At 40.2% G+C, this 27,891-nt stretch overlaps 1 protein-coding gene across 2 annotated transcripts in view; it reads right to left on the bottom strand.

Annotated features, from left to right (window-relative positions):
• Nucleotides 1–2,246: 2,246 nt before the first annotated feature.
• USP6NL (USP6 N-terminal like) overlaps nucleotides 2,247–27,891 on the bottom strand; it is a 140,516-nt gene continuing 114,871 nt past the window's right edge. For both annotated transcript variants that reach the window (XM_019656991.1, XM_019656992.1), the window contains 4 exons: nucleotides 27,277–27,342; nucleotides 27,085–27,184; nucleotides 24,616–24,768; nucleotides 2,247–4,920 (listed from right to left, as the gene is read on the bottom strand). In XM_019656991.1, the coding sequence (XP_019512536.1) occupies nucleotides 3,512–4,920; nucleotides 24,616–24,768; nucleotides 27,085–27,184; nucleotides 27,277–27,342 (1,728 nt within the window). In that variant the 3' untranslated portion in view covers nucleotides 2,247–3,511. The remainder of the gene's footprint in view (nucleotides 4,921–24,615; nucleotides 24,769–27,084; nucleotides 27,185–27,276; nucleotides 27,343–27,891) is intronic.

Below are 27,891 nucleotides of genomic sequence, written 5' to 3'. Positions count from 1 at the left end.
GAGAGGACTAATATTTCCAAAGATTAAACTGTAGGCCCTCTTCATCTATTAATCCCTAGTTGTGGACATGGCATGCTTTTCTCTAATCCTGAGAGATCTCAGCAAAGTATCCACAAGGTCCTGTTTCTGTGCTTGCATTATAATGGGTCCCAAGGGAGAGGCCTGAAAGAACTGCAAATATGAAACTCAATTTTAAAGTTGCCCTGAGTATGACAGAAAATTTAGTATTAGAATGAAAAAAAAAATCACATCACATCTGTAAACATCCCTTTTTCTTCTCTAGAAATGTCCTACTGACTAAATCTCTTAGCTTTTTCAAGAAACATTCCACCATTGATGCTGAAGGGGGTTGGGGCATGCCACCCCAAAATATGGTACTTTGGCATAAGAATGATTTTGAGCTGAAGGCATCTGAGTTCCTGAAATCCCTTACTGGCCTAAAAGCAGAGCCTCCTGGAAATAACTCAATTGTCATAAATCCCCTCTCTGGGCAACTCTAACCTTCACTTCTGGCACCACATCCTGACCCTGTCGCAAACTATACCTCCCATATATTTTCCAAAGGGCCCATTTATTTTCCAAAAAGTCATGTGCTTTCCCATGAGGGCCTTTCTCCCTTCCCTTCCCCATTAAGTTAGGTATCTAGACCCCCTCTGCCCTCTCTCTGAGTTTCTCATCGCTGGGTCCACCCATGGGAATGCATGATGTACATGCCAATAAACTTCTGTTTTTCTCTTTTCATCTGTCTTTTGTCAGTCCACTTTACAGGGCCTGGCCAGAGAACCTAAGAGGGTAGATGGAAAATCATTCTTTTCCTCCACTACAATACTTTGATATCTGATTTGATATCTCCCAGCTTTAAAAGGCTGTCAGTTTTTGGGTTTTTTTAATCTTATAAAAAACATAAGCACCTTAAAGTGTCAAAGTTTAAAAACCTGTTGAGATTCTGGGTCTAGTTTCTTTAATTTTTCAAACTGAATATTAAGAAAATAAAAACTATACCAAAGTGCTTATTGTTTTAGGCAAAACTGCTATGAAGAAAAGACTTAATAATGGCAAAATATTTACACCAAGTACATGCAGTTAGAGTAAAATCAGTCTCCACACCCTGAAATTCTTACCAAGTATGTTTTTCATAAATATATTTAACCCACTTAACCAATATTATTTCTTCTGTAATTATTTCATTATTTATCTTTTATTAAAAAGATAAATTTTAAAGAGTAAAATTGTATGGTAGCAAAATAACTTCAAATTAAATTTTCCTACTTGAAATACGAATGCAGAGCACTATAGTGCATCATGGAGAAGACTGGAAATAATACCTTATTGCTATTAATAATGGCAGATTAAATAAAATAAAGGCAAGGTGATGTAGTTCTAAAAAATGTAGTACCGGAAATTAATAAGGCATACAACATAGAACTGGATATACATAGTCATGTAGGCAGACACTGGGCAATATCTACTCAGTTAGAAGAGAATTAGATTTAGAAGCATTGAGATGCTGCACATTTGCCATATGAAGAAAGCACATAAAAGACACAAAACAAAATATATGTATTACTTTTAGCATGTTAAAAACAATCACATCCAAAAAAGTATACAGATAAAAACTGTCATCGATGACATAAGAAAATAGTGTGTGTGCATATGTTTTGCATATATATATATATATATATGTATATATATATATATATAAATGTACAGTATTTATCACTGTTGATATATAGATTTTGGAGCAGCTTGGTGCTGCTATCATGAACTAAATTGTACAGCTTGATTTATTACAAGTCACAGAGTCATGGTTTAAAATTGGAATTAATATCCTCAGCTACATTTTTATATACATTTATTTCTAAGCTTCACATGATCAGAACCGAGAGCCCAGTGATATTGGGATTTTGTCTGAGCTTCAGTGTAGTGCTTACCTGCTAAGACACTGCACTTGTTCTGCCATTTGATAACATCATTACCAAGTTGATGAAAATTACACTAGACTCATTATATACATAAAAAAATATGTCACATTCACTAGCTAAACAAATGTTACTCTCATTTTAAAAGACACACTTCTGTACCTTGAAAGCTTGAAGCCCTAACTTGCAACAAGAAGAGCCCTCAATGTTAGGTTTTCTACTCTTACTCAACTGTGAACCAAGTAATGCTGAAAACAAGCTCTCCAATTAAACACGAAGCCCTACTTTCTTGGCCAGGTCCACACTTTGTCAGTGTTTTGGTAATTGTAGTGTAACAGAGTATTGTAAAAGACATTGTTCATTTTTAACATGAACCTGAATTTTTGTCACCGAAAAAAAGATTTCTGCAAGTATGAAAGTCACACTATAAAAAAAAAAAAAGGACCAAAACCTTAGGTTCCTATTAATAATTAGGATCATTTTACAATTTTACACACTGATTATTTAATGGCCTAAGCACAGCAATTTCCATTGACTACATTCTTTAAAGGACTGGTGCCTGAAAAAGATTTGGAAATGAACCTGGCCCTCCGTAGGAGGCCCTGCACTATACTGAGGGGCAGAAGAAGTGACCTCATTGTTGATCCTGCTTTGAAAGGACTCTCCAAGGAGTTTGCTCCACAGCTGCCAAAAGTGCTTGATGAGCAGTAACTCACAGCTAGCTCCTCCTGCTGGTGCCCACGGGAGGGCTGCACCACAGTGCTTCCTCTGCATCTGGCGCAGGGCACAGAGGCGCTGACTGCCCGGGACACAGGTGGCCAGACACTTAACTGAAACTGCACGGTTTTTCAGCCCCATTAAGTGGTTGGCCTTTCCTTCCACTGCCTTTAAATTTTCAGATTGAAAGAAAATGGCGGCAACTGAATGAGAAGGTGAGTATTCTGTGAAATTTGAATTCATTTGAATTCAGGGCAAACCAACCCTTAAGTCAGTTTTGGATCTGGGTTAAAAATATGAGGGGGGGTAAGGAGGGGTGGGGAACTTGACTGAAAGACCAGTTAAAGAAAAGAATAATAAATTATTTCATGGATCTAGATTAAAAGTCATTTTTTAAAAATTTTCTTTAGTTCAGAGTTCAAATGTATATGCATAGATGCCTGCAGTATCTACTAAAAGACACATACACTACATATAGCCTTAAAAATATCTACTCTACACAGTTTTTCAGTGCTTTGTAACATTACTCAAAATAGAATGGGCTGACAGAGTAAAAATGTTCAGGTTTTGGAGAAAGCTGTTAAGTATAACTGAATAATGAATTATTATTGTGCGTGCACCCCTAAATGCTATTGCTATGTTTCCACGGTCAATTCTTTTTAACAGGTTCAGTGTTGATGCAATTTAAGATGTTCATCTTAAGCAGCGTCTACGTGGGGATGAAAACGCTTCCTCCTATTCTTATTACTAACATACATTAGAATTGCGCGAGTTGTTTACAACGGTATAAAATACTGCTTTGGCAATTATAAACATAGCAATGTAGGTTTCATATGGTTTCTATTCTCTCGTCTTGGGCAAGTATGGATAAATTCTCACAGCAATACTGATTCTTGAACAGAAAGTCCATCCCGATTTCTGTAGTGATAAGCTGGAGCTGAGGGCCCTGGATATGGATACCCCGATGAACCGGCATCTTCTAAGGCTGGGGAAGTTCGATACCGCACTGGACCATCGATGGAGACTGTGGGGAGGCTATGGTCCTCAAAGGGCATGTGCTGGAAGGCGGGGTATTTGGGTAAGTTGCTTAAGTGGCTGCGGTTAGCATCTCGAGTCCATGACTGCTCGTGCGTCTCAGGCCTGTACGTGTAACTGACTTCCGACCACTTTCTGTTGTCTGGCAAATAGTCCACTGGAGGAATGATAAATTTTCCATTCTTTGGTGACCCTGAGTTGACCAAATATCCCCCAGCACCAATATCAACGGGAAGCACTTCTATTCGACTAGATGGTAGGACAACAGGGTTTGGGCGGCTGTGAGATTTCTCTGGAGAAACATTGATGGAAAGAGTGGAACCATGGGGTCTCCTGGAAGGATTCATTTGAGCCCCATGGCTAAACTGTGGAAACACAAAGCTGCTGTTGGCAGCAGGGGTGTGTTTGGGAGAATTCCCCCGGTAAACAGGGGGGTTATTGTAAGATGGCAGGTGCACCGGCCCGAGGTCGTCCCCATCTAAGTGAGACGGATATTTTGCATAACTTGGAGGCAGTACTTTAAAAGTAAACTTGTTTGATACTTTTGAAGGACTAGAACTTGGCTCAGCATGTTTTCTTGGACTATGAGTGTAAACAATATTCCTCGGACTCTGAGAGTAAGCCCGTTCTAGCGCCTCTTCGACAGAAGCGCCGTTTTCACTTTCAGGAACGTTATCATACTGTGACGCGTTGGAGCCCCGCTTCCCCTCCTCGGCGTCCCAGACCCGCCCCGTCGGCCGTGCGCTGGACGCCCGAGGCTCAGCAGAGCTCGGGGCGGCGCCTGTACACGCGGGACGGGCCCTACTTTTGCCTTCACCAGCATATTTGGCGGTTTTTTCAACAGCGGAAACATCTGACGGCTTATTCCATTTGGGCACAAATTCCTTCCTGATATTTGAAGTGGCATTGCTATTTTGGTTAGCAGCTGCGTGATCATATTGCCTGGCGTTGTCTTGTGGACCTAACGGAGGTTTTCTTTGAAAATCTGCCTCCTCTTTAAGCTTTTTACTGTCCTCATCCACCGACTTCCGTCTCTGCTGCCTCACTCTTTCCGGTGTCCCAAGTCTGCTCTGATGGTGAGGGGAATGCTCAGGTTTTTTGTGAGGCGATGAGCCACTCTCCCTTCTGCTGATCCTGTGGGGACTGGACCTGCCAACACTCTGTCCATTGCTCAGCTGACTAATGCCGGCAGGCTGAGATTCAGGTGGAAGCTGCCCCAAAGGCTTCTTCGGAAATTCATCCTCTTTACCTAAAGGGGGCGATAAAGTCATAAGTAACATAAACACATGGGTGAATGGTATCAAATATAAGAACTATATCATGAATAATTGCATACTTTTCATATGTTCACTTATACACATACATTACACATACATTACACATACACCTCAGAATCTTAGTGGCTAAGAGAAACAGCTTTTAGAGCGACTGATAGTAAAACATACCAAAATTCAAAATCTTACTAGACGACGTGCAGGTGGGAACACTTGACAACCTTATGAGTAACGTTCTTACTATTATGTAACATATAATTCTTATATATTTTGTTACAATATATTATCACGTGCTTTTTCAAAAACCCAAGGTAAATACTCTCATTTTTATCCCTAAAACTAATTCTGCAGGTCCATAGTTCAGTGTTTTACCATTATATTACCTTCGCTTTAGCTTACCTCAACTAAAATGGTTTTGAAATCTCAGTTAAGCTTTTCTTATCAACTTCAAGCAGGTCTGCCAAATTTAAGAGTCAACTGATGACCAACTGTGATCTAAAGTTGTCCCCAAATAGCTTATATTAAGTACTTTCCAGTTTAACTTCATGATAAAAATAGTACTCTCTTTTTTAATGTTAACATTCTAAGAGGATCCCACTTTAAAGCAAAGCAAAGAAAAAATTTTTAAAAAAAAAATCACATTGGCTACTTTCAGTTTTATATTTTAAATAAGTAACATCAGAAAATTAATGAGGAATTAAGGGAAGGTGCAATAAGTTTGCCATTTAGTAAAGTGCTCTAAAATGACCTATTACAATATCAATATCCAATAAATATCCTCTTGTAAAAATGACAGACTTCACTTGTAGAAATCCCATGGTTTAACATGTTTTTCACCAGTTATTACAAAATAAAATATTCTCACTTAAAAATAAGTTGCTGCCCTCTGCCCATGTCCATCTGTCCACCCAGCTACAGGCTCGCTGAGCTGAGCCATGAGCATGAGCAGGCAGGCGTGCTCTTTGTTTGCATGTAGCTCACTTCTTGGTGATGATAATTTTATTTACTAACATCATAATTTTCTTTAAGATTTAAAAAAAAATATTCAATGAGCTTTTCTTTGGGAGGGAAGGGAGCAGAGAATGATGAAAAAACAATAGCTTTTAAATAGTTAAGCTACCATAATCAGAATTATTAAGCTACAAATAACCTTTGTACTCTTCTAATTCAGTGGTTTTTAAACTTTTTAGAAGCAGACATTTCTTTAAAAACCAAATTTCATATGAAACCCCAATATATAAAGAAAATATAAACAAAGCTGCTCTAGTTAAAGTGGGGGGTTCAGGGTGCCTCCCAGTCACCCCTTTTCACGTCCCTCAACTGAGCAGCTTCTCAGAGCCCGAGTTCGAGACCTGGCCCTGCCTGAGTTTCATAGGTGGGAAAGCAGAGATTCAGGGAAGACCTTTAGCAGCAGAAACAGAATGAGAACCAGGACCCCATCTTGACACTCCCAGTTCACTGTTCGCTGCACTGTGCCATGTTCATGAAACTCCAGAGAAACTTCTGATGGTTTTAACCAAATGTAACTTTATTTTGACAATATTTGTGCAAGCTCTTGATTTTCTAATTTGAAAGCATACAAAGCACTAGAATTGGCACTTATAGTTGTTTCACTCATTCATCCATTCAACAAACACACACCTACTGAGCAACTGCCATGTACCTGGCACTGGCAGCCCAGGGACGAAATGAGTGGGCAGTGCCTGTCCCCAGGGGGTGCGTGCCCCAGTGTGCAGAGCCCCGAAGCCGGATGGTGCCAGGACTCGGCAGGTACAGCGCTGTGGGCTGGGGCAGGGCTGGCGGTTCCTGCAGGAACAAGGGCACTCTGTGCCCAGTGGGAGACCAGCGGGAGGCCGGCTCGGAATGGGGTCAGGAGCAGACGGGTCACATCACAGGGCCTTGAAGACCACAGTCAGGACTCCGGGCTTTGTTTTGTTTTTCTGAGTTAACTGCTAACTACGGAAGGCTTTTCAGCAGGAGAGAAACATGATCTGAGGTCTGTTTTGTAAAGTTCGCTTTGATGGTGGGCTGGGCTTAGATTGTGTAATAATGAATGGGGATAATAATAATAGTGATAGCTAATACTCACTAAGCCCTTACCGTGTGTCAGCACTGCTCAAAAAGCTGTCCACACAGTGTCTGCGACAGGCCTGCAACACAACTCGCTGCAAATGCCCTCAGGTTATAGACGAGAAAACTGAGGCAGAGGTGGACTTGCCCGAAGGCTCACCGCTAGTCAGTGGCGCTCTGGATTCAAGCTCAGAGCTGACCCCAGAGCCCTCGCTCTTTACCCCGACACCGACTGCAGTGTGGTGGGAGCAGGGGAAAGGGGCTGCTTCCTGGAGGGTTTTAAGGCAGAGTCCAGATACTGGCTCTCTAACAGGTGAGATGTGACCTCTGAAGGATGAGCGGAGTACAGGATGGCTCCTGGTTTAAAGGCAGTGAGACAGGTGCTACTCAGTGTGACCAACATCATTCTGCGTCTTTTCATAATAAAGGCATTTTATGAGACGCGGAGGAATTATTTTAAGCGACAACCCAAACTTTAAAACGCCTGTCATTGAGAGAAGTTTTCTTTGTTCATGAAGGCTGTCAGTGAAAGAACCTGGAGCGTTCCAGTTCGGTTCTGACTAGTCTCACAGGAAGGATGTGGAACTCAAAGGCAGCCCAAGTCAAGAATATTCAGTTATTCAGCCTATTGGGTTAAACACTAACAATATAAATAAAATTAAAATCTATCTAGTGTCCCCAAAAAGTTTTTGTCACCTCTATAAATAGTGATCCATTTCATTCCAGATAAATATATAAATTCTTTCCTTCATGTAGGCAAATGACCCCATCAAACACAAATTATCAAGAAGACAGAAAGACCTATGTAATAGAGAACCTGAATTTATTAATTTTCTCTTAGTCCCCACTCTTGACAATTTTCGAAGGGCACACAACACAGTCATTTGAATGGCTAATTCGATGGGTGGTGGATATTCCATCAGATAATAATATTAGCCGATCATCAAAACATGCTTTTCAGGTTGGTGAGTAGGAACCTGATGAAAAACATAACCATTAAAAAGAAAAGGAAAACACTGGCACCCAGAGAGCGGCTAATTCATGCCTGCGAGACGTGCTATTACGGGGACAAAACTGGATTCGCTGTAGATTCTCATGCTGAGCCCTTCAAGCTGCCCCACTTCTCCAGCACTCAATGGCTTTCAGCAGCCTGCAGAGAGCCACCAATGTTCTAGTTCATAGGAAACAGTTTTAAATATTAAAAAAATCCTCGTAGCAGTATTACAACCACAAAGGAACTACTGCTGTATCTTGCTCGGGGCCCCCTAGAGCATCAATCTGTCAGTGAAAGCTTCCAATGCTTCTCGGAGCCCAGACAGCGGATACTCAGAGACTGTTTCAATCTGTATCACTTCACAACTCATGAAACTAAATTCACTTGAAATTAGATTTCTCAAAGGTTAGCTACCTGCTGTAGACGAATATCTGTGTCTTGTCCCCCTCGCCAATTCATACGTTGAAACTCCCCAATGCAACCCCAATGTTAACAGTATTTAGAGATGGGGCTTTGGAAGGTAATTAGGTCATGAGGGTGGAGGCCTCATAATGGGATGAGCACAGCACCCACCCCCTCCTGAGTGCAGCAACGCAGGGGGCCACAGAGACAGGTGTCATCTGCCCAGTTTTCACCGCCCCTCAGCAAAGGCGTCTCTGCACCACAGGGACTGCAGCCCGAGGTTCCTCCGAGCTGTGGTCAGTAGTGGAGGAGGAGTGGCCCTGGCAGCACAGAGGGGGACACCCAGCAGGAGAAGCGGTCAGACAGGGAGCTCCGGGTCACCGGGGACAGCCCACCTCTCTCTGCCATCGCGCCTTCCCAAGTACACTAGGGAGAGCTGACCCCTGAGAGGGAGGGAGACTGTCACTTGATTGGTGCGTGTGAAGTTCAGGACAATGCCCGGCACGAGGTGGCCCTCAGTAGAGAGGACCGCTGCGGTCTGAGTCCTCAGCGTTGGCTGCGCACTGGAGTTGGGATGATGCACCAGAGAACAAATGTGTGTGTTTTCTTCTTCTGCAGGGTCTGTGCCCAAAACCACCTCATGTGATCTGTGTTGTGTCCCCTCAGAATGCATATGCTGAAGCCCTAACCCCTGGTAACTGAGAATGTGACTGCATTTGGAGACAGGGCCTCTACAGAGGTGAGTAAGGTTAAATGTGGCCATTGGAGTCGGCCTCTAATCCAATAGGACTGATGTCCTTCATAAGAAGAGGCCATTAGGACACAGAAAGGTACAGAGAGATGACCATGTGAAGACAGCCGTCTAAAGCCAAGGAGAGAAGACTCTAACCCTGCCTTCCCACACTTTGATCTCAGACTTCCAAGCCTCCAGAGTTGCAAGAAAATAGATTTCTGTTTTTTAAGCCACTCAGTCTGTGGCAGCCCGAGCTGGCTAAGACACTGCCCTTAGATCTACATCCTAGATCTGAAAACTGACTTGCTTTACTAAGCACACATTTCATGGATTGGTTTTTGTTGTTGTTGTTAGTAAAAAGTCACGTATTTCATTATTTATGATCATTTGCTTTTATGGTCCCAGCACGTTTCCAATGTCCACAGCTGTGGTAATTAAAATGTATTTTACGTAACCACATCAGAGAGGCAATGGAGCAACACAGCTGTGGACGATGGACATAGCAGTACCAGATCCACAAGGTAACCAGGGTCCCATTACTTTTCTTTTGTGTACTTTTCTTATCGCTAGGGATGGTCAATTTGGAATTGGCTTCCAGAAGCGTTTTCCACAGACACTCAGCTATAGTTACTTATTGATGATGATGAAGATGAAAGGGCATCCTTATAAATTTGGTACCCAGAATTTAAGCAATATTCTAGGTTTGGACTAACTGAAACAGAGTACAATAGGGTTTAATAAGGAACCAATGAGGTTGAAGAGATTTTAAGAAACACTTTAAAGTGGGGGTGCAAGGAAGAAAGTGGAGAGAAAAGGGGACTAAAGGGAAAAGCTGAACACCTTTTGGGGAAAATAATGCCATTTCACCTACTGTTCTTATATTCTACTATCCATAGAGCTGTCATTTTGAAATCCTTTTGATGCATCAGAGGTACATATTGGTAAAAACTAACAGGACACACAGTAAAATGTAGGATTATGAATACAGGGCATGTATTTCCAGGAGAAGGAAAAGACAAACTGAAAAGGAAGTAATGGAGAGAATGAGGGGGTAATTTCATGCATGACACAAAATGGAAAGGTACGTATCATACATATGTGGGAGTTTCAATTTTTCAATATAAAGGTTAAGTATTCACCTTACACTTAACACCACTACTTTATATTTAAGTCAATATAGAAATTTATGTAAGGAAGCGATGTTAATATTCTATGCATCTATACATAATATTAGAGTAATAAGAAATATTTAACATGTTCCACTTACTGAATGGGCAAGAGGCCCAAATCCACACTGGGGAAAAATAATCTGTCACTGCTCTAAAATATCCAAAAAGTAGCATCTTAAAGTTCTTTCATGGTAGCCCACTACACATTTCCCTTCTCCCCTAGTAGACGAATACCTACTTAAAGTGACTTCTACTTCTTTTGTATTCCTTCGTATAATATCTAAAATGGTAACAGAATTATAGGGTGTTGATAAAAATGTCGATTCACTCATATATAATTACTGTGAATCAGAATAATGACACACTACTCAGGTAAACACTAGAGAACTATAATGGTTACAAATACCCAAGAACTACATAGCTAAGAAATGAGATGCAGCAGAGTTTGGAGAAAAAAATATCCTGTGCAGACAAAATGACACCATATCTAATTAATTCCTAAACAGCAATCTCTCATCAGGAACTAGGACTCTATAAGAGGTACATGGTGAATACCTCAAATGTACAAAGGCACTAGGAGGTACGGCCCCTCTGTCCCCATAAAGATTTCAGTAAGGGTGGAAGAAGGTACAGCAATTTGAAAGAGACAGTAGACACAGATATAAGAAAGAGCTTCATAAAATGTACTTAAAAAAACAAATTCCGGGCCGGCCGAGTGGCTCAGTTGGTTAAGAGCTCACTCAAGAGTGTGAGCTCTGAGCAACGGGGTTGCCGGTTCAATTCCCAGCCTGAGCTGAGCTGCCACTGAGCTGCCAACAGGTGGCAGGATGGTTCAGCTAAAAAAAACCAAATTCCTCGGGAGGACCCCTCCTCACAGGGAAAATGCTAACTATCCTTCAGCCCTTGTCTTGAAGCCACACAACTCAGTCTGCCCTGTATGTCTCCAACACCCTCCGAGTTACTGTTCCTCCGCTGGAGACCAAGCTCCTTCCAGAGGGATACAATTTGGTCATATGGGCATCTTCTGCCAAACCAGCCCAAACAGATAATGAGTTATATGACTGTGTACATGGGCAAGGGCCTCGGGAGGAATTTGAGGCTGTGGTACACAGTGACCCCAAACGGGCGGTCATTTCCTGGAAACTGAACTTCAGTCAAAACCCAGGAGTTTAATAAAGGTCCTTGAGCAAAATGGGAAATGGTTCTGTGAAACCCAAACATTCCAAGCATCCAGATGGCCACTCCGGGAACCTCACCACTGATGCCCGCGGAGCAGGGTGACAGAGCTGGAGAGAGAGCTGAGCAGAGAGGATGCCCAGGAGCACCATTTGAAGGAGCTGCCGGAGCAGATGTGGGAGCGGCCGTGGCATGGCAGAGCCCAGAACAGTGCATCCCGCTGGACAAGCTTCAGGACGGGGTGCACGTGCAGGGAGGAGCCTGCTTCAGCCTCTCCTGGAAAAGTGCCTCCAGCGGTCCAGTGGAAGACATTGGGACTGGTCTCTCTCCACAGCAGAAGGGGAGCAAAGGCTGGGGTGTCTGCCAAGCCAACAACCTGAACCTATAATCCTCAACAAACCCGCTGAATTGTCCTTTGAGAAAGCAGGAATCAGAAAGGACTCCAGTGAGAAGCAGCTCATTACAGATGCTCTTAATAAAAATCAGTTTGAAGGGACTGAATCCCAGCAGATCAAAGACATGGCAGAACGCATGTATGGAAGGAACTACCAACAAGGGAGCTACTACATTATTAGCAAGGAGAACCAGGAAACCACATCTCTGTGCTGGCAGAGGGCCGATTAGAGGTGTTCCAAGGTGAGAAGTTGCTATCATCCATCCTCCGTGGACCACATCTGGGGAAGAAGCCATTTTATACACTGTACAAGGACTGCCTCTGTGAAAGCTATTACCAGTGTTAAAACTTGGGTGCTAGGTCGAGAGATATTCCAGAACATAATGAGAAGGACAGCTCAAACTAGAGATGAACGTACAGGAACTTCCTCAGAAGTGTATCCTTGCTGAAGAATTTACCTGAGGACAAGTAGCCCAAGATCACTGACTGCTTAGAAGTGGGATACTATGACAAAGGAGATTGCATCAGACGAGAGGGTGAGGAAGGAAGTACCTTTTTCAGTTTAGCCGAAGAAAGGGTAAAAAGTCACCCAGAGTACAGAGGGCGACGATCAGCCACAACTGATAAAAACACTGGAGAAAGGAGAATATTTTGGGGAAAAGCTCTTATCAGTGTAGATGTCAGATCAGCTAACATTGTTGCTGAAGAACATGATGTTGCATGCCTGGTTATAGATCTAGAAACATTCAACCCGACACTGGGGACTTTTGCAGAACTCCAAAAATACCTTGAAGGGGGTGTGGCTAACCTGAGCTGTGATGATGAAAAAAGAGGTTCAAGTCTAACCGGAAGCTGTCCAAAGCTCTCGCTGGAGATGATTCAACTGGAGAAGGTGGCCAGATTCTCCTCATCATCCCCATTCCAGAACCTTGAGATTACTGCAACACTGGGCGTTGGTGAGTTGGGATGAGCTTAGCTTGTAAGGGGTTTACGTTTCAAGCATCTGAGAAAAGCCTTTTAACTTTTTGTTTGTTTGTTTTATATTCCAGCATATCTTGGAGGAATGTATGAATTATTACTTTCTTAAATGTTGCCTGGAACTGAAATTGAGCAAGCACACTTTTCAGTCTGTACAGTAGCAGGTCTGTGTTAGTAACATAGCTACCTCAAGCTTCGTCCATCACATCCTTTGGTGATTTTTCTTTTCTTGATGGTACTTATTGGAGAATGTATCAAGGAAGCATTCCCAAAGATTACAAAGAATTAAAAATATATTTCCTAACAGAAAAAAAAAATCCTCCCATTTTAAAGACAGTAACCCCAGTCAGGCTAGGAGGCCTTGCATGGAAGGGGTGAGGATATTCACATGTGCCAGGCCAGACTGCAGTGCTGGGATTTGCCTAATTTCAAAAAGTGTCAGGTCACATCTACTTTCTATAACGACTTGTGACCAGGGAGCATGCTCAAGACTAACAAGTGGAACTAATCCATGTCTCATGATCCCAAATCGACATCTCTCTTCCATAAATGCCTGCTGACTGGTAGCACTGTTGGATTATGCCACGTGCAAGCTGCTCCCACAGGTGACAGAACACCTCTGAACAGTGTGCAGTTCTACACACACTTCAGTGAGGGTCTGAGGGGCCCTCAGGACACCTCATCTGTGGAGGAGGGCTGCGTCTCTCAAGAGCAGGAGGGGAATGAGAAGAGGTAGGAAGAGGTGACCAGAGAAGAAAAGGGGAAGAGGTGAGGAAAGAAGGAGGGGGAAAGAGGAGAGGAGGGGGCGATCACAGAAGTGAGTGATGGATGGAGGAGGCCAGAGGAGGACAGGGAGGCAGAAAAGGGCACCGGCCCCGGGAAACCTATGAGCATTCCCCTTCCGGGAATAGGCTGTGACTCTCATGTCTGAGTGGGGACTTGCTCGTGTTTCACAAACCACAGGCAGGGCACAGGCCTCTCAACGCCAACAGCAGTACCAAAACCCTGGGACTCTGCACCCGGGCAACCTGACCTCTGCAATTATGAAATTAGGAAGAAAAATCTACTTGACTATGTTATAAAAGGGATTCTTTCTTGAAGCTTAATTACTCAACTTTCATTGAGCTGAAAATATACTGTGTAGACTATGTAAGAAGGACAAATGCCATCACCAGTAATATTTTCATATGTTAATAAACATTCTCTGCCTCGTTTCCACAAAAGTAGATCCAAATAAGCATTAAACTTTATTGTACAGTCTCTTCTTAGATGCATCTTAACCTATTTGCACTATCCCCTCCCCCTCACCCCCTGATACTGCTGTACTCGGCTTTGTTGGGTTGAACTATCTTCTTTCACTGTTAAGCAACTAAGTGTAACTAAAAGATTCAACCATAACTGATGTCAATACAGAAGGCTAAAAATAGGCAATAAGTATTAATATCTATTATCCATGCTTTCATTCTAGACTTCTTTTCAATAGACATAATATCCTAACTCTATGCCTAAATTTTTATGCTTCCCTTCTTCCCCTGAAACCACAGGAGCTTAAATGAAGAATTACTGCCATGGGCCGGCCGAGTGGCACATTGGTTAAGAGTTGGCTTGGGACACCAGCTCTGTGCAGCAGGGCCGCCAGTTTGGTTCCCACATGGGCCAGTGATGCTGCGCCCTCTACAGCTAAGATGGTGAACAACAGGTCGACCTGGAGCTGGGCTGCCGTGGGTTGCTGGGCATAGGCTGCAGCCCCTGCTGCAGTGGGCTGCCGTGAGCGGCCATCCAGTGGCCGGCGAGCAACTGCCTCACCCGGGAAGAGTGCAATGATAATACCAAGACGGGCCAGTGAAGCAACGTCCTCCACAACCAGACTGAAGAACCAAAGGACAGCAACTTGTCTGTCTGTTCCCCTTCCCTTATTCCCCAATAAAATCTTAAAAAAAAAAAAAAAAAGAATTACTGCCCTACTCCTCAAAGGGTAGAAAAGTACTATGATTCCCATCAGAAAAATGGGGGATGCTTTTGTGAAAATGCCACATTAATGATATTTTTCATGTTATCATCATATAAGTGTTATTTTTATGCCAGTACCAACAATTAGAATACCCTACTCAAAAAGGGGAAATATAACTTGATACATTTCAGAACAAAGGCAAAAAGAGTTGTTAGTTTTTTTAAGCCAACACAAAGAATACTCTAGCCATCGTTTAAAATTTAAGGGAAAGAGTCCCTCCCAAGTCCCTGGAGGCTAGTGCATCTAGATCTCACTCAGGTCTCTGTTGCCACCCAGTGGACACCACACTCAACTACAAGCCTGCCAATTAATTGCCTCACAAGCATTAACAGCTTTTTGCCCTCAACGAGAGACATATAATTACAGAAAAGTGCTCTAGCGCTCTCTCTTGTGAACATTCTATTTTTAAATTTCAACAATATACTAGGTCAGACAATTAAGTTCATGAACTTGTTGCAACGATGTTGCTAATCTTTTTTGACATCAGAGGGATTACTTATTATGAATTTGTACCAACTGGACAAACAGTTAACCAAGTTTACTATTTGGAAGTGCTCAAAAGGCTGCGTGAAAAAGTTAGACGACCTGAACTTTTCACCAACAATTCATGGCTCTTGCATCACGATGCACCAGCTTACCTGGCACTGTCTGTGAGGGGGTTTTTAGCCAGTAAACAAATAATTGTATTGGAACACCCTCCCTACTCACCTGATCTGGACCCCAATGACTTCTTTCTTTACCCAAAGATAAAGGAAATATTGAAAGGAAGACATTTTGATGACATTCAAGACAACAGCTCTGATGGCCATTCCAGAAAACGAGTTCCAAATTGCTTTGAAGGATTCCCTAAGTGCTTGTGTTGGTACGTAGCTTCCCAAGGGGAGTCTTCAAAGGTGACTGTAGTGATATTCAACAATGAGGTATGTAGCACTTTTTCTAGGATGCGTTCACAAACTTAATTGTCTAACCTCGCACGAGGTATGATCAAGCAATACGGTGAATGTTTACATTTTTAAAAAATTATTACAGTAAAAGACACATTGCCATTAGCCCCTCTCAAAATACTCCCCCTTGCTTCAAACACACTTATCCCATCGTTCTTGCCGCTTTCTGAAGCAGTTCTGGAAGTCTTCTTTTGTGAGTGTCTTTAGTTGCACAGTCATGGCTGCCTCAATGTCCTTAATTGATTCAAAATGTTTTCCTTTCATGGTCATTTTGACTTTGGGGAAGAGCCAGAAGTTGCACAGTGCCAGATACAGTTAATAAGGTGGATGAGGACACACTGTAATGTTTTTATTTGACAGAAATTGCCGTTTACCAGAATCGATGTGTGACACAGAGCATTGTCATGATGAAGGATAAAGTAAAGACACTTCCAGAACTGCTTCAGAAAGTGGCAAGAATAATGGGATAAGTGTGTTCGAAGCGAGAGAGAGTATTTTGAGGGGGATTAATGGCAATGTGTCTTTTACTGTAATACGGTTGTTGTTTTTTAATTTAAACATTCACCGTATTTGTTGATCATACCGCATATGTACTTTGACAATTCTAACAGTTTTCAGTAAGAAATGGTGGGAGCTGTTGTCAGGAAAATTATTCTGGGAAAGAGTCATCTTATTCCCTTCCAGATCAAATATTAAGTCCAACTGAGATTGAAATTCTGTCACAGAATTACTGATTTCAAATTTATGTCTGTAAAAATCAAATGATTTTATTTCTGTTTAACATACCACCAGCCAAATGAATATATAATTCAAACACTATTATACCCTTCAATAGGTGATCAAAAGAAATAGTTTGCTTTCTAAATTATTGCTATTTTATTTTTAAAAATTCAAAACAAATATTGTAGTTAGGCTCATAGGCTGGATTTTTTTTCCCCATCAGATTAAACTTGAAAGATTAGAGAAGCAGAAAGCAGACAATTATTTAGACACATTTATCATTATAAACCTGTTTAATGCCACATAAACTCAGATGTTTCTGAAATTATTTTTTTAAATCTGCACTTTGTTTCCTAGTGTATAATTCACATATACATATGCGAAAATTGTCGAACACATGTAACATTGGTTTCCATTAGATAATCAAATCAAAGTGAAAACACACGCAAACCCTCAAAAAGTGGGGCAGAGTTTTTTTTAACTAACTTAATAAAATTGACGTGTGTGTGCGCACAACACAAACGGATTCATTCCATCACCTCAAGAGATGTCAGTATTACACTCTGTCCTGTGTGTGTGTGTGTGTGTGTGTGTGTGTGTGTGTGTATTAATGGTAGTCAAAATCTTTGACTAGCACATAAGAAGAAAACTTTTTAAGCTCAATTATCAAACTTAAAGAGGAACTAGGTTTCTGGATTTGTAACTTTAGTAAGATAAATACCAATTTTAAAAACCTAAATAATCCCATGCATGGAAAATTGTCTGTGAGGACATTAAAAAGCAAACCAACTTGCACTGACAAATATGTTATTACAAAGCACTGTGGAAAAAAATAACTGATATGTGTATGTAAAGAAAGCAGTTAGCAAGGAGTCTATTACAAGGCTCAGAAGTTTTCTATTATTATTACTCTTTAAAAGTGGCCGGGAGTCGGGATGGATGGAAGCAGAGAAACAAGCAGTCCAGGGGAGTGCTGTATGTCAAACTAAGGGGTCTGGGTTTCCCCCATAAGCACTGACGCGCTTCTGAAGGGCCGAGCATCCCACAAGATCACGGTGGCCTGGCAAAGAGAGGAGCAGCACTGGAGGCAGGGCTGCCAGTGCAGATGACGCGGCTCTGGCAGTGAGGCTGGAGAGGAGGCGAATGTAAGAGCGATACTGAGAATCACAGAACTTGGCGACTAAAGGGTCTGTAGCTAAATAAAGTGCAGATAAGCGGGGGTAGCAGGGAGGAGGAGATTTTGGATGCTGAGAGGGTGAGTGAATATTTTACCATTACAGGAAATGCAAAAGAGAAATGGGAAAAGGTTTGGAGGTGGGGTGGAGATTTAGACATTAAGTTTGAAGTATCTGAGGGGCAGGTGGGTGAAGATGCCCATTTAAGGTGTCCGCAAAATGTGTCCCGGGCTCAGAAGTTCCAGGAAAAAGATCTGGGTGAGGGTACAGAGTTGGAAGTCTTTGAGGTGATGGGCATAACCACAGGAAATGATGAAAGCGCCCAGGGACAGTGTGCAGAATGAAAAGGAGGCCAAGAACACAACTTCAGACAGGTCATTTAAAGGACGAATTCAAGAAAAGGAGCCCGTGAAAGAACAAGAGAAGGAATGGTTAGAGGTAGAGGTGGATGGAAGACAAAGACACAGCAGTCATCTGAAAGTGAGCCCAAAAGAAATCCCAACTGTAATCTACACAAAGCACTGCTATGGACAAGCACAAACGAACATTTTCTTCCTATGTTCCAGGCAAACGTTTGGGCTGACATTAAAAAAAAAAAAGGAGAAAATGCAATACTGAAGATGGCAAAGTTTTTCTATAGACAAATAAAATAAAAATTCCAAATTCTCTAGGGGGAAAAAAAACAAACAGGTACCAAAGATAAAAGCAACAAAATGCTTTCTTTCTTAAAAAGGTTCCTTAAGTTTCATATTTTCTGATATCTAAAATAAAAGATAAACTTTAAAATGGCCCTCTCAATTATTCTAAGACAATTGTTCTATATAGATCAATAAATTTGGGCCAAATTGGCAGTCACAGTGGATCAATACAGGCTTTCCACGCAGAATGACCGCCCTAGTGACAAAACTCTCTGCCAAAAAAATGACTTCATTTGACTAGAAGGTAGCTGAGGAGAACAAAGGGATATTTCTATCTAAATATCACTAGGGGCATGGGGTTTACAAGAAACCATTTCAATTATTTTGATACTTCACTTGTCAATTAAAAGTATTTTTTATTTAAACGGAGGACTTCATAGTTGATTCACATAAGAGATAGAGAGCTGAAATGTTATAATTGCTTATATGTGTGCAGTACTAGCAGTGGTAAAGAAAAGGGCATTATAGAATTAATTAATAAAAGAAAAAAACAACATAAGATAGAACAGAAATGGCTGGAAATCAGATTAGCAACATAAAGGGAAAGCTTGATATACTCACAATAAATGAAGACTAACAAAACAATGACATAAGGATAAACAGTGTCAGCAAATTAGGAATAGAATGGAACATTTGTTGATAAAAGATTATCTACAAAAAAGCTACATGCATTTATGTAAATGTATGTGTTTATATTTAAGTTTAGATATAAAAATAAAAGGAAAAGGACTAGGAGAATACGCCCCAAACTGCTGAGAGTTGTTACCTTTGTAGGAGACAGTGGGAGTGCAATGAAGTAATGGAGAGCCTTCATACATTACTCAGCAGACTTCAAAGAGTTTTTATGTGGATACATTTGTGTATTAAGGGGAATTTTAGAATAAGCCAGGTATCCTGTTGCACATAAAAGCAAGAAAGTATTCAAAGACTAATAGTCAAAAGAATACAGAAATCAGTTTAAGGGAGATCCCACTGGCCAAATGTAGAACAATTTGAGCATTTAAACAATAATAATTTTATCTGATTAAAATATTTAGAATTAATAAAATTCCATGAATTCACAATGAGAAAGCTGAAACAAAAGCTCATTTGCTGCCTTTGGAAATAATCAAGAACATCAACTCCTAATTTTGAAAACTGATAAAGAGAAAACAATTAAGCATTCATTTTGCCTTTTCATTTGAAAATACATTTTAAAGTAACCATAGAGCCCCTGTTGATGAAGGGGGGAAACTCTTTGTTACAGGAAAAAACCTACTGATAAATGTAAAAGAAATAATAGTATGCGAAAATTATTATTTTGCAACTTCTAGTGAAATACTTGTTTTAGACAAGGATTATCAATGGGAGCAAAAACCATCAGAGGAAAGATGAAAAGGAAACTGCATATCTGTACAATGTCAACACATTATGACACAAATTATTTACTAATTGAGAAGTTTTGTAATTTTAAAGAAAAATCTTATTTTTAAAATAAAGAGATCTGGTTATCACCACCTTTACCCAGAGTTTAAATTCAGTATCACTAATATTAATAAAACTAGACATTATATACCTACCTCCTGAATAATCTGAATGTTAATCATTAAACATCTACATTTAACTTGTAGCTTATGGAAAATATAGAGGATAGAGGAATGAGTTAAATGACTGCAAGAAAGAAAAGTTAGACTATTACAGAATGTGGGACATTCCACAAGGCTACAGAACTGATCTCGTCAACAAGAAAAAAAGAGAAAAATAAAAGGTTGGAGTGGGAAGTAAGGAAGAAGATGAGACTGTTGCATATTAAGAGACTTAAGAAGCATATCAAACAGATACCAAGTGAGATCTTTGGTTAAGAAAAAGTGCCAAGAACAAATTTTGATATGGAATTGGTCTACAGATCATATTTGGGAATTATATTAATTTTTAGGTCTGATAATGGTATTGTAGTTTGCCAGAAAGACGTCTTTGTTTCTTGGACACAGAGACTAAAGTACGCATTATTAGTATTTAGGTAGTATTTATGATATCTTTCTTTTTACTTTAAAATGACTCAGTAAGCTGGGTGAAGAATAAAGACTGAGAGAGGGTCTTCAACATTTTTTCTACTTTTGTATGTTTCAAAAGGTTTTTGCAAAATCTTATAAAAATACATTCAGAAACTGGAAGTGAACAACTTTCTGAGAAAATACAGTTGTGCCCCCAACCCTTATTTGTGTGGAATACATTCCAAGACTGAAGATAGTACTGAACCCTATATATGAGATCGGACAATTAAGTTCGCAAATTCACCCTAGAAAATGTGCTACATACCTCATTTCTGAATATCACTATGGTCACCTTTGAAGTACTCCCCTTGGGAAGCTATGCACTGGTGTCAGCACCTAGTCCACCCTTCAAAGCAATTTTGGAACTCTTTTTCTGGAATGACCATCAAAGCTGTCACTGTATTACCCTCGATGTCCTGAATGTCATCAAAATGTCTTCCTTTCAATATTTCCTTTATCTTTGGTAAAGAAAGAAGTCATTGGGGGCCAGATAAGGTGAGTAGGGAGGGTGTTCTAATACAGTTATTTGTTTACTGGCTAAAAACTCCCTCACAGACAGTGCCATGTGAGCTGGTGCACTGTCGTGACGCAAGAGCCATGAACTGTTGATAAAAAGTTCAAGTTGTCTAACTTGTTCACGCAGCCTCTTCAGCACTTCCAAATAGTAAACTTGGTTAACGGTTTGACCAGTTGGTACAAATTCATAATGAATAATCCTCTGATATCAAAAAAGGTTAGCAACATTGTTGTAAGTAGTTCGCGAAGTTAATTAACATACTCCGTGTATATATACCAAAAGTTTTCCTAACCAGTTAGAAGAAAAATGGAAGGGAATTTCACCTTATACTAGCAATAAGAAAGATAAAATTATCTATAGGAATAGGGGTTGATGTGGATAGATAAAAAAATGTGTAACAGTCAAATGAAGAAATCAAATTCAACGGTGTTAAAGGTAAACTTAAACAATTGAAAAGTAAAAGTTTCTACTTCGAAAAACCCATTCTCTTAAAATACCAATTTTCTCTCAATAATCTCTCAATTCAATGCAATCTGAATTAAAATATGAACAGATTCTTTTTTTGTAACTTGACAAAGTAATGAGGAGAAATTAGCCCCAACAGATATTAAAATTGCTTGTAACTATAAACATACAGATCAGTGGAACAGAATAAAATGCCAAGATGCACATATAGACATTTTGGGGACTTTATTACATGACAAAGAAGGCATCTCAAATTGCAAGAGGCTGTTAGGCCAACATGGCTAGTTATTTGGACTACAAGCAAAGTTAAGTCCTTACATCCTTCTATACACAAAAAGTAATTCTAGATGGACTAAAGATTTATGCATAAAAAATAAAACATAAATGTTATAGGAGAAAATATGAGTGATTTTTTAAAGTTTTCATTCAGTATGTGGAAAATTCTTTACCCAAGACACAAAACTGAGAGACCATAAAGAAACAGACAGATTACGAATTTTAAAATTCTACATGAAAAGTGTCTCCAACACATATATTAAACTAGCCAATCCTTTAACTTACCAAGAACTTGTATAAATAGACCAATAGAAAAATGGGCAGAAGATGAACAGGAAAGTTTATAGAAAAAGAAATTAAAATACCAATTTAATACATACAAAAGACACCCGATAAAAATGAAAGAAATGCAAATCAAAACAACAATGGAATACTCTATCCAACCAACAGAAAAAGTAAAAAATGTAACAATACCATGTGTACATGTTGGTCTAACACCAGGCTCCGGCAAACATTACCAGTGAGACTGCAAACTCATTCAGTATATAAGGAGCCAAACATAAATAACCTATCATTTTAAAATGAAAGATACGAAAATTTCTTACTATAATGTTCTAATTACTTTAATACTCCATATACAGCTCACAATAACGTAAAGAGGAAAACAACTGGCAGGCTGCGGGGTAAAAAGTCCAGAAAGTAAATGTAGCAGCAGAAATGCAGAGGAGACATTACCGTCCTAGAGAGTGAGGCCCCGACCATGTCCGCCCTTACCTGCCAGTGGGTCAGGGCGAACGCGGCCAGTGCTTCCAGTCTTACTGATCTATCCCTCTCTTACCCCGCTCCGCTTTCCATCCCCATTCTACCATTTCCTGTGAAAAGATCTTACAAAGACAACACGATCCCTCATGTGTAAAATGAGTGACTACTTTCCCTTCAAGTTATGTTTAGGAAGTAAATGAGCTGGTAGATGGCACTGAATACGCATTCAACAAATATTAGCTGCTAGTTAGATGCCGAGTTACATGGGCTTTGATATTTTATTGTCATGTTTAAGCAGTACTGCTCGATGCATTTTTTCTTCTATGTATCTTTTACTAAAACTTGTCTTAAACTTTTTTTTTTTTTTTAAGATTTTTATTGGGTAATTGGGGGGATGGGAACAGTACTGGGGAATTAGGGGAAGGGGAACAGACAAGTTGCTGTCGTTTTGTTCTTCAATCTAGTTGTGGAGGACACTGCTTCACTGGCCCAAGTTGGCACCATCATTGCGCTCTTCCCTGGCGAGGCAGATCAGTCGCCGGCTTCTGGACGGCCGCTCACTGCGGCTGCTGGCCGCTCACGCTGGCTGCTGGCTACACACGGTAGCCCATGGCAACCCACTGCCACAGGGACTGCAGCCTACGCCGTCGCCAGCGACTCACGGCAGCCCAGCTCCAGGTTGAGCTGTTGTTCAGCATCTTAGCTGTAGAGGGTAGTGTCACTGGCCCTCATATGTGGGATCCGAACCGGGGCCCTCTGGCATCCCAAGCGAGTTCTTAACCATCGCGCCACTCGGCCGGCCCTTGTCTTAAACTCTTTTTGAAAGTAGGCAAGATACTTAACATTAAAGTGGCAAGAATGCAGTGAGCACCTCCGTTCCAAATGCACCCCCTGCTACAGGAAAGAACCAGTAGCAAATGGACATTATTCTGCTAAAAGGAGGGGGCTGACCTCACTTAGCAAAGGTGATGGTTTCACAGGGCCATGCCCACACCTGATCACTGCTGTGATGGCTTGTTTTCTAGTGACTCCTGATGACACAGAACAACCTCCAAGAAACACTAGTGACCAGAACCCTTGCAATTAAATAACTAGAAGCCAAGCATCTTGGTTTTTACCAAAGGGGGAAAGATGTGTTTTCCATGAATGTATTTCTGCTTGGACTGCACACACACATCCAAGAAGACATCAAAGTATGTGCCACATCGACTGGAAGTGCTAAATCCAACTCCACCTGAAGGCATACCTAACTGACGTGCTTACTTTTCACCTCTCACCCATGATCCTCCACTTGCCCACTCCCTTCCCACACCCATCCACACAACAAAGGTGAACAAAGAAAAGGGCAGAATAACTTCTTCTCAGGAAATCACTGTCAAGTAATATCTGGTCAAGCTCTTCCTAACGATGTTTCTACATTTTCCTCCTCCTTCCCTCTCCCCGACACGGGTCCTTCCCCTGCATCCTGGATGGTGTTGTTATTACCCTTCACCACCTACTGATCTTTGTTAATTCCATCTCTTCTGCACGCAACCTGAGAGCAAGAAGCATGTCTTTCCTTTCCATTGCTAACCCCCAGCACGGCACCTAGCAGAAAACCTAAAAGGAGGTCCTGGAAGAAGTCTTGAAATAAGTCAATAAAGTATATTATCTACAGTGCAACATGCGATAAAGAGCCCCGGCTTAGTAGTCAGGAAACTTGAACTCTAGTGTCCATAATGCTATCTGCTGGTTCTGTCGCATTGTAGTTACGCATTTTAGTACCAGTTTCCTCTCCTGTAAAACGGGGTTTTCACTTGCTCTGCTATTGCACATGGTTCCACAAATTGAAATGATGAAAATAAAAAGTGCTTATTATGCCACTTTAAAGTGACATGGTTACTTCTGTTGAACAACATTACTTGTCACCCAAACTCTAAATTTAAGTAGGAAGAGTACAGTTATTCTATTAGGATAGACAGATTTAATTAATACGTGAATTTGCTTTTTCTTAAAATAAGAATAAAGTCATAAACAGCTGGTAAGACATTGATTTAGGTCATCACAAGTATGCACAATGTTTGTGTTCTGAAATAGAAATGGCCTGTGTTAATTGTGCCATGTCTTCCAATGTTAATTATAATTTAGATATAAAGTGTTTGCATATTTCTTACCAGGTTCTGGAAGGTCTAATTTTGCCCGCTTTAGTTCTGCCATAGAAATCTGAAGTTGCTCTATTACAAAATCATCTTCAAAGAAAAAGTCCTTTGCCAAGGTCTCCTGAAGAAACTCTACGAGTTCTTCCATAGACAGTTTCATTAGATGTTCTAAGAAAGGATGACAGAAATAAAAATTCTATGTCAACAGCTACTTTAGGTTTAAAAGATAATGTAGTCTATTCTGGTGTAGTATTTTTTGAAAAGGGCACAGCAAACAAATTGAATATGGCATTGTGAATATCACTGAAATTCAGTAAGACCAAAATATTTTCTGATAGGTCTATATTTTTACTGTTTCAGAATTGAAAAAACCAATCTGGATTACTAATTTTATTTATATTTCTACTCATGAAATTCATTTTATTGGAAAATAATTCAAGTTACAGATACAAAACAGAAAGTAAAAATCAGCTAAGATTCTACTAGCCACTGCCCTACAAATAGATTTGTGTACATATGTATCAATTTTTAAAAATAAATTATACTTTCCATGTTATTCACCTCATTTACCCACTCAATAATGTATATCCCTGATATCTCACTTCAACAAATATAATTTTACACCATCATTATTAACTATATGAGTCCACTGTAGGTATACACTGTAATTTAATCAGTCTTTCAATATTGGCATTTAGGTTGTTTCTATTTTTTTTGCTATTTACAACCACTGTGTGGTGAGCCTCCAGTAAAAATGTCTCTTAACAATGTTAAGGTGGGAAAAAAACAAGGAAAAAACTTGGGAGCTTCAGCTAACTATTGGTTAAGGCGCCCAGACAGTTTCTGGAGCTTTATATGGTGATGCAGGACCTTCCTGTACGTCTTGGAGTTTTCTCTTCCTAACTAAGAAAAAATACACAGTAGCGGACAGATAGTTTTCCCACAGCTTATTTGGTCTAATGAAATGATAGCCTATAAAGTAATTGTTATGCTTAAAGATTATTTACAAAGGGTGAAGAAACTCTTTACTTGTCAAAATTAATCAAGAGTCATGTAAGTAAAACATACTTTAAGAGGGAGAAAGAGAGCTATGGAGAAATAGAACACCATGTTGCTACTTCTCAGGTTTAGGGGACATTACACTAACAAGTATGTATCTTAATAAAAACTGTGGTTTTGTTCTGTATCTTGGTCAGTTCATAATCCAGAAGGAGAGAAAACAAGGAAAGGGGAGGGGGAGAGAGAGAGATGAGAGAAAGACTAATCGATGGCTCTCCTGTGGTTATATGACCATATTGCAGAGACACTTCATTGGCGATTGTTTGGTTTGGGCGCTGTGGTTTGTGTGTTGGGGCCATAAGGATTTGGATGTGAGGGAAACGAACCACAGCACTTGTGAACCCCCGTCTTTCAGAGTAAACAGTACAACATGAGTTTACAGGAGTTTTCCTTCCTGTCTAAAGCTCGAATCATCCCGTGCTTGTGAAGTCCACGCTTCTCACGTAAGCGATCAGTCTTATATTAAAGTACCTAACATGTACGTAGCAAAACACCTAGCACAGCTGCAAAACAGGACCCCAAGTCCTCAATTGGCTTATAATTTAGTTAGGAAACTGAGCAGATGAATCATCCAAGAATAACCTAAGAGAGGAGTACCGTGAACGTGAAACTAGGTTGTGTGACCCAGATCACAAGTGCCACATGCAGCTCTACAGCTTTTTGTGCGTCTCTTCTCTGTATCGTCACAAAGGAGTCACATAATTTTTAAGGTTGAATTGAGACTTTAAGATGAGTAAAGTTCTTCATTTCATGAAGAAAAATGTTCATTTCTTGATTTTAAAGTAAGGCACAGCACATCAAATTTGCAGAGCCCTGGAAATAGCACAACTGCAGACTTTTACAGACTGTTGCATTGAGGCGGCTACAGACATGGGCTGTACTTGCCCCAGAGGCCATAGCACAGCCCAGCAGAGAGATGAGTTGAAGGTTCCCCACCTATACTGGTCTACGGCTTGGAGCTGGATGCTGTTTTCCTGGATAAAGGAAACAGCAATGGAGCATGGCCTCTCCAGGGCTTTTAGCGAAGTCACCTGATTTCTTTCGTCTCTCACTTCTCCTTGGTCTCTCACTTCTCCTATTACAAACCTGAGATTCAGAATTATGGAAAGAATAAGAGGGTCCCAGTGGAAACAAATACGTGATAAGTCTAATATTGTTAGCAAAACCAACACGCTGCATCCTACCTCCTAAGTATGAAAATAAACTGATATAGGGACAAGAATCAAAGGCCTTTGCAGTGTAGTAAGCGTCCAGTCCTAAGAATCAATGAAAATAAATTACCAACTGAAGATCATTTCTTCACTGGTTTTAAAGAATTCTTTTTGACTCATTATTAAAAGAAATGAAGTTGAGTGGGGAATAAGAAATCAGAGTTAAAACTGGGCTACAGTTTGGTAAAATCTTTATAGTTAAACATTTTCTTACTTTTGTGTAATTTTAAGATTGTGTAAGACATAGCAGTAAGAACTCGTTCTCCTTCAAAGATGTAGATATCCCATATTCTGAGGTTTAGTGTAAAGGGAGTCTATAATTAAAAACGAAACAGAAAAAAGATTAATAGTCTGCCCTGTCTGGTATTTATAATTTTATGACTGGGTTTCATAAATAAATACTCACACGATCAAGAAAACACTGAAAAAACCATTTCATTGTGTAAAAACTTGTGAAGATTTCTTGAGAGTCCTGAAAAAACAAAGACTTCACAATTTCTGGATTGCAGCAAACAAAATATAACACACAATACTAAGTTAGGCTGTAGGAGGTAGTTGTCAAAGCTAAACGTAAAAAGCATTTTGTTACAAGTCTTTTTCATGCTGGTGTATTTCTATTTTTTCTCTTGTTACTTCCTCTTGTTCTCCCTAAATTATACTTTTGAAAACCAAATCCTTTTTATGATAGGATTGTAATACAACATTTTGATTCTCTTTAATATACTTTAAAATATCTTTGCTTTACTAAACTACTGTGTTTTATCATAGAGCTTATATATGGTTCACAAAGGATGAGTCTGTATTACCCTTAAAATATTTTTGGTGCAATGAAAAAACACCTCCAAAATTACTGAAATATCATATATCTTTAAAAGCTATACTATTTGTATATATCAGCTTGAAAGAAGTTTGAGTTAGGGCTGTGATAGTTCACCAATATTAAATTTCACAAATACAATGTTCTTTAAACAACTGGGAGTTATGACTGCATTGTAAATGAGATGGACAACACGATAAATCA

Source organism: Hipposideros armiger, unplaced genomic scaffold, assembly GCF_001890085.2.
Source record: "Hipposideros armiger isolate ML-2016 unplaced genomic scaffold, ASM189008v1 scaffold_271, whole genome shotgun sequence".
NCBI classification, from domain to species: Eukaryota; Metazoa; Chordata; class Mammalia; order Chiroptera; family Hipposideridae; genus Hipposideros; species Hipposideros armiger.
This window is presented reverse-complemented; position numbering and strand designations above follow the sequence as displayed.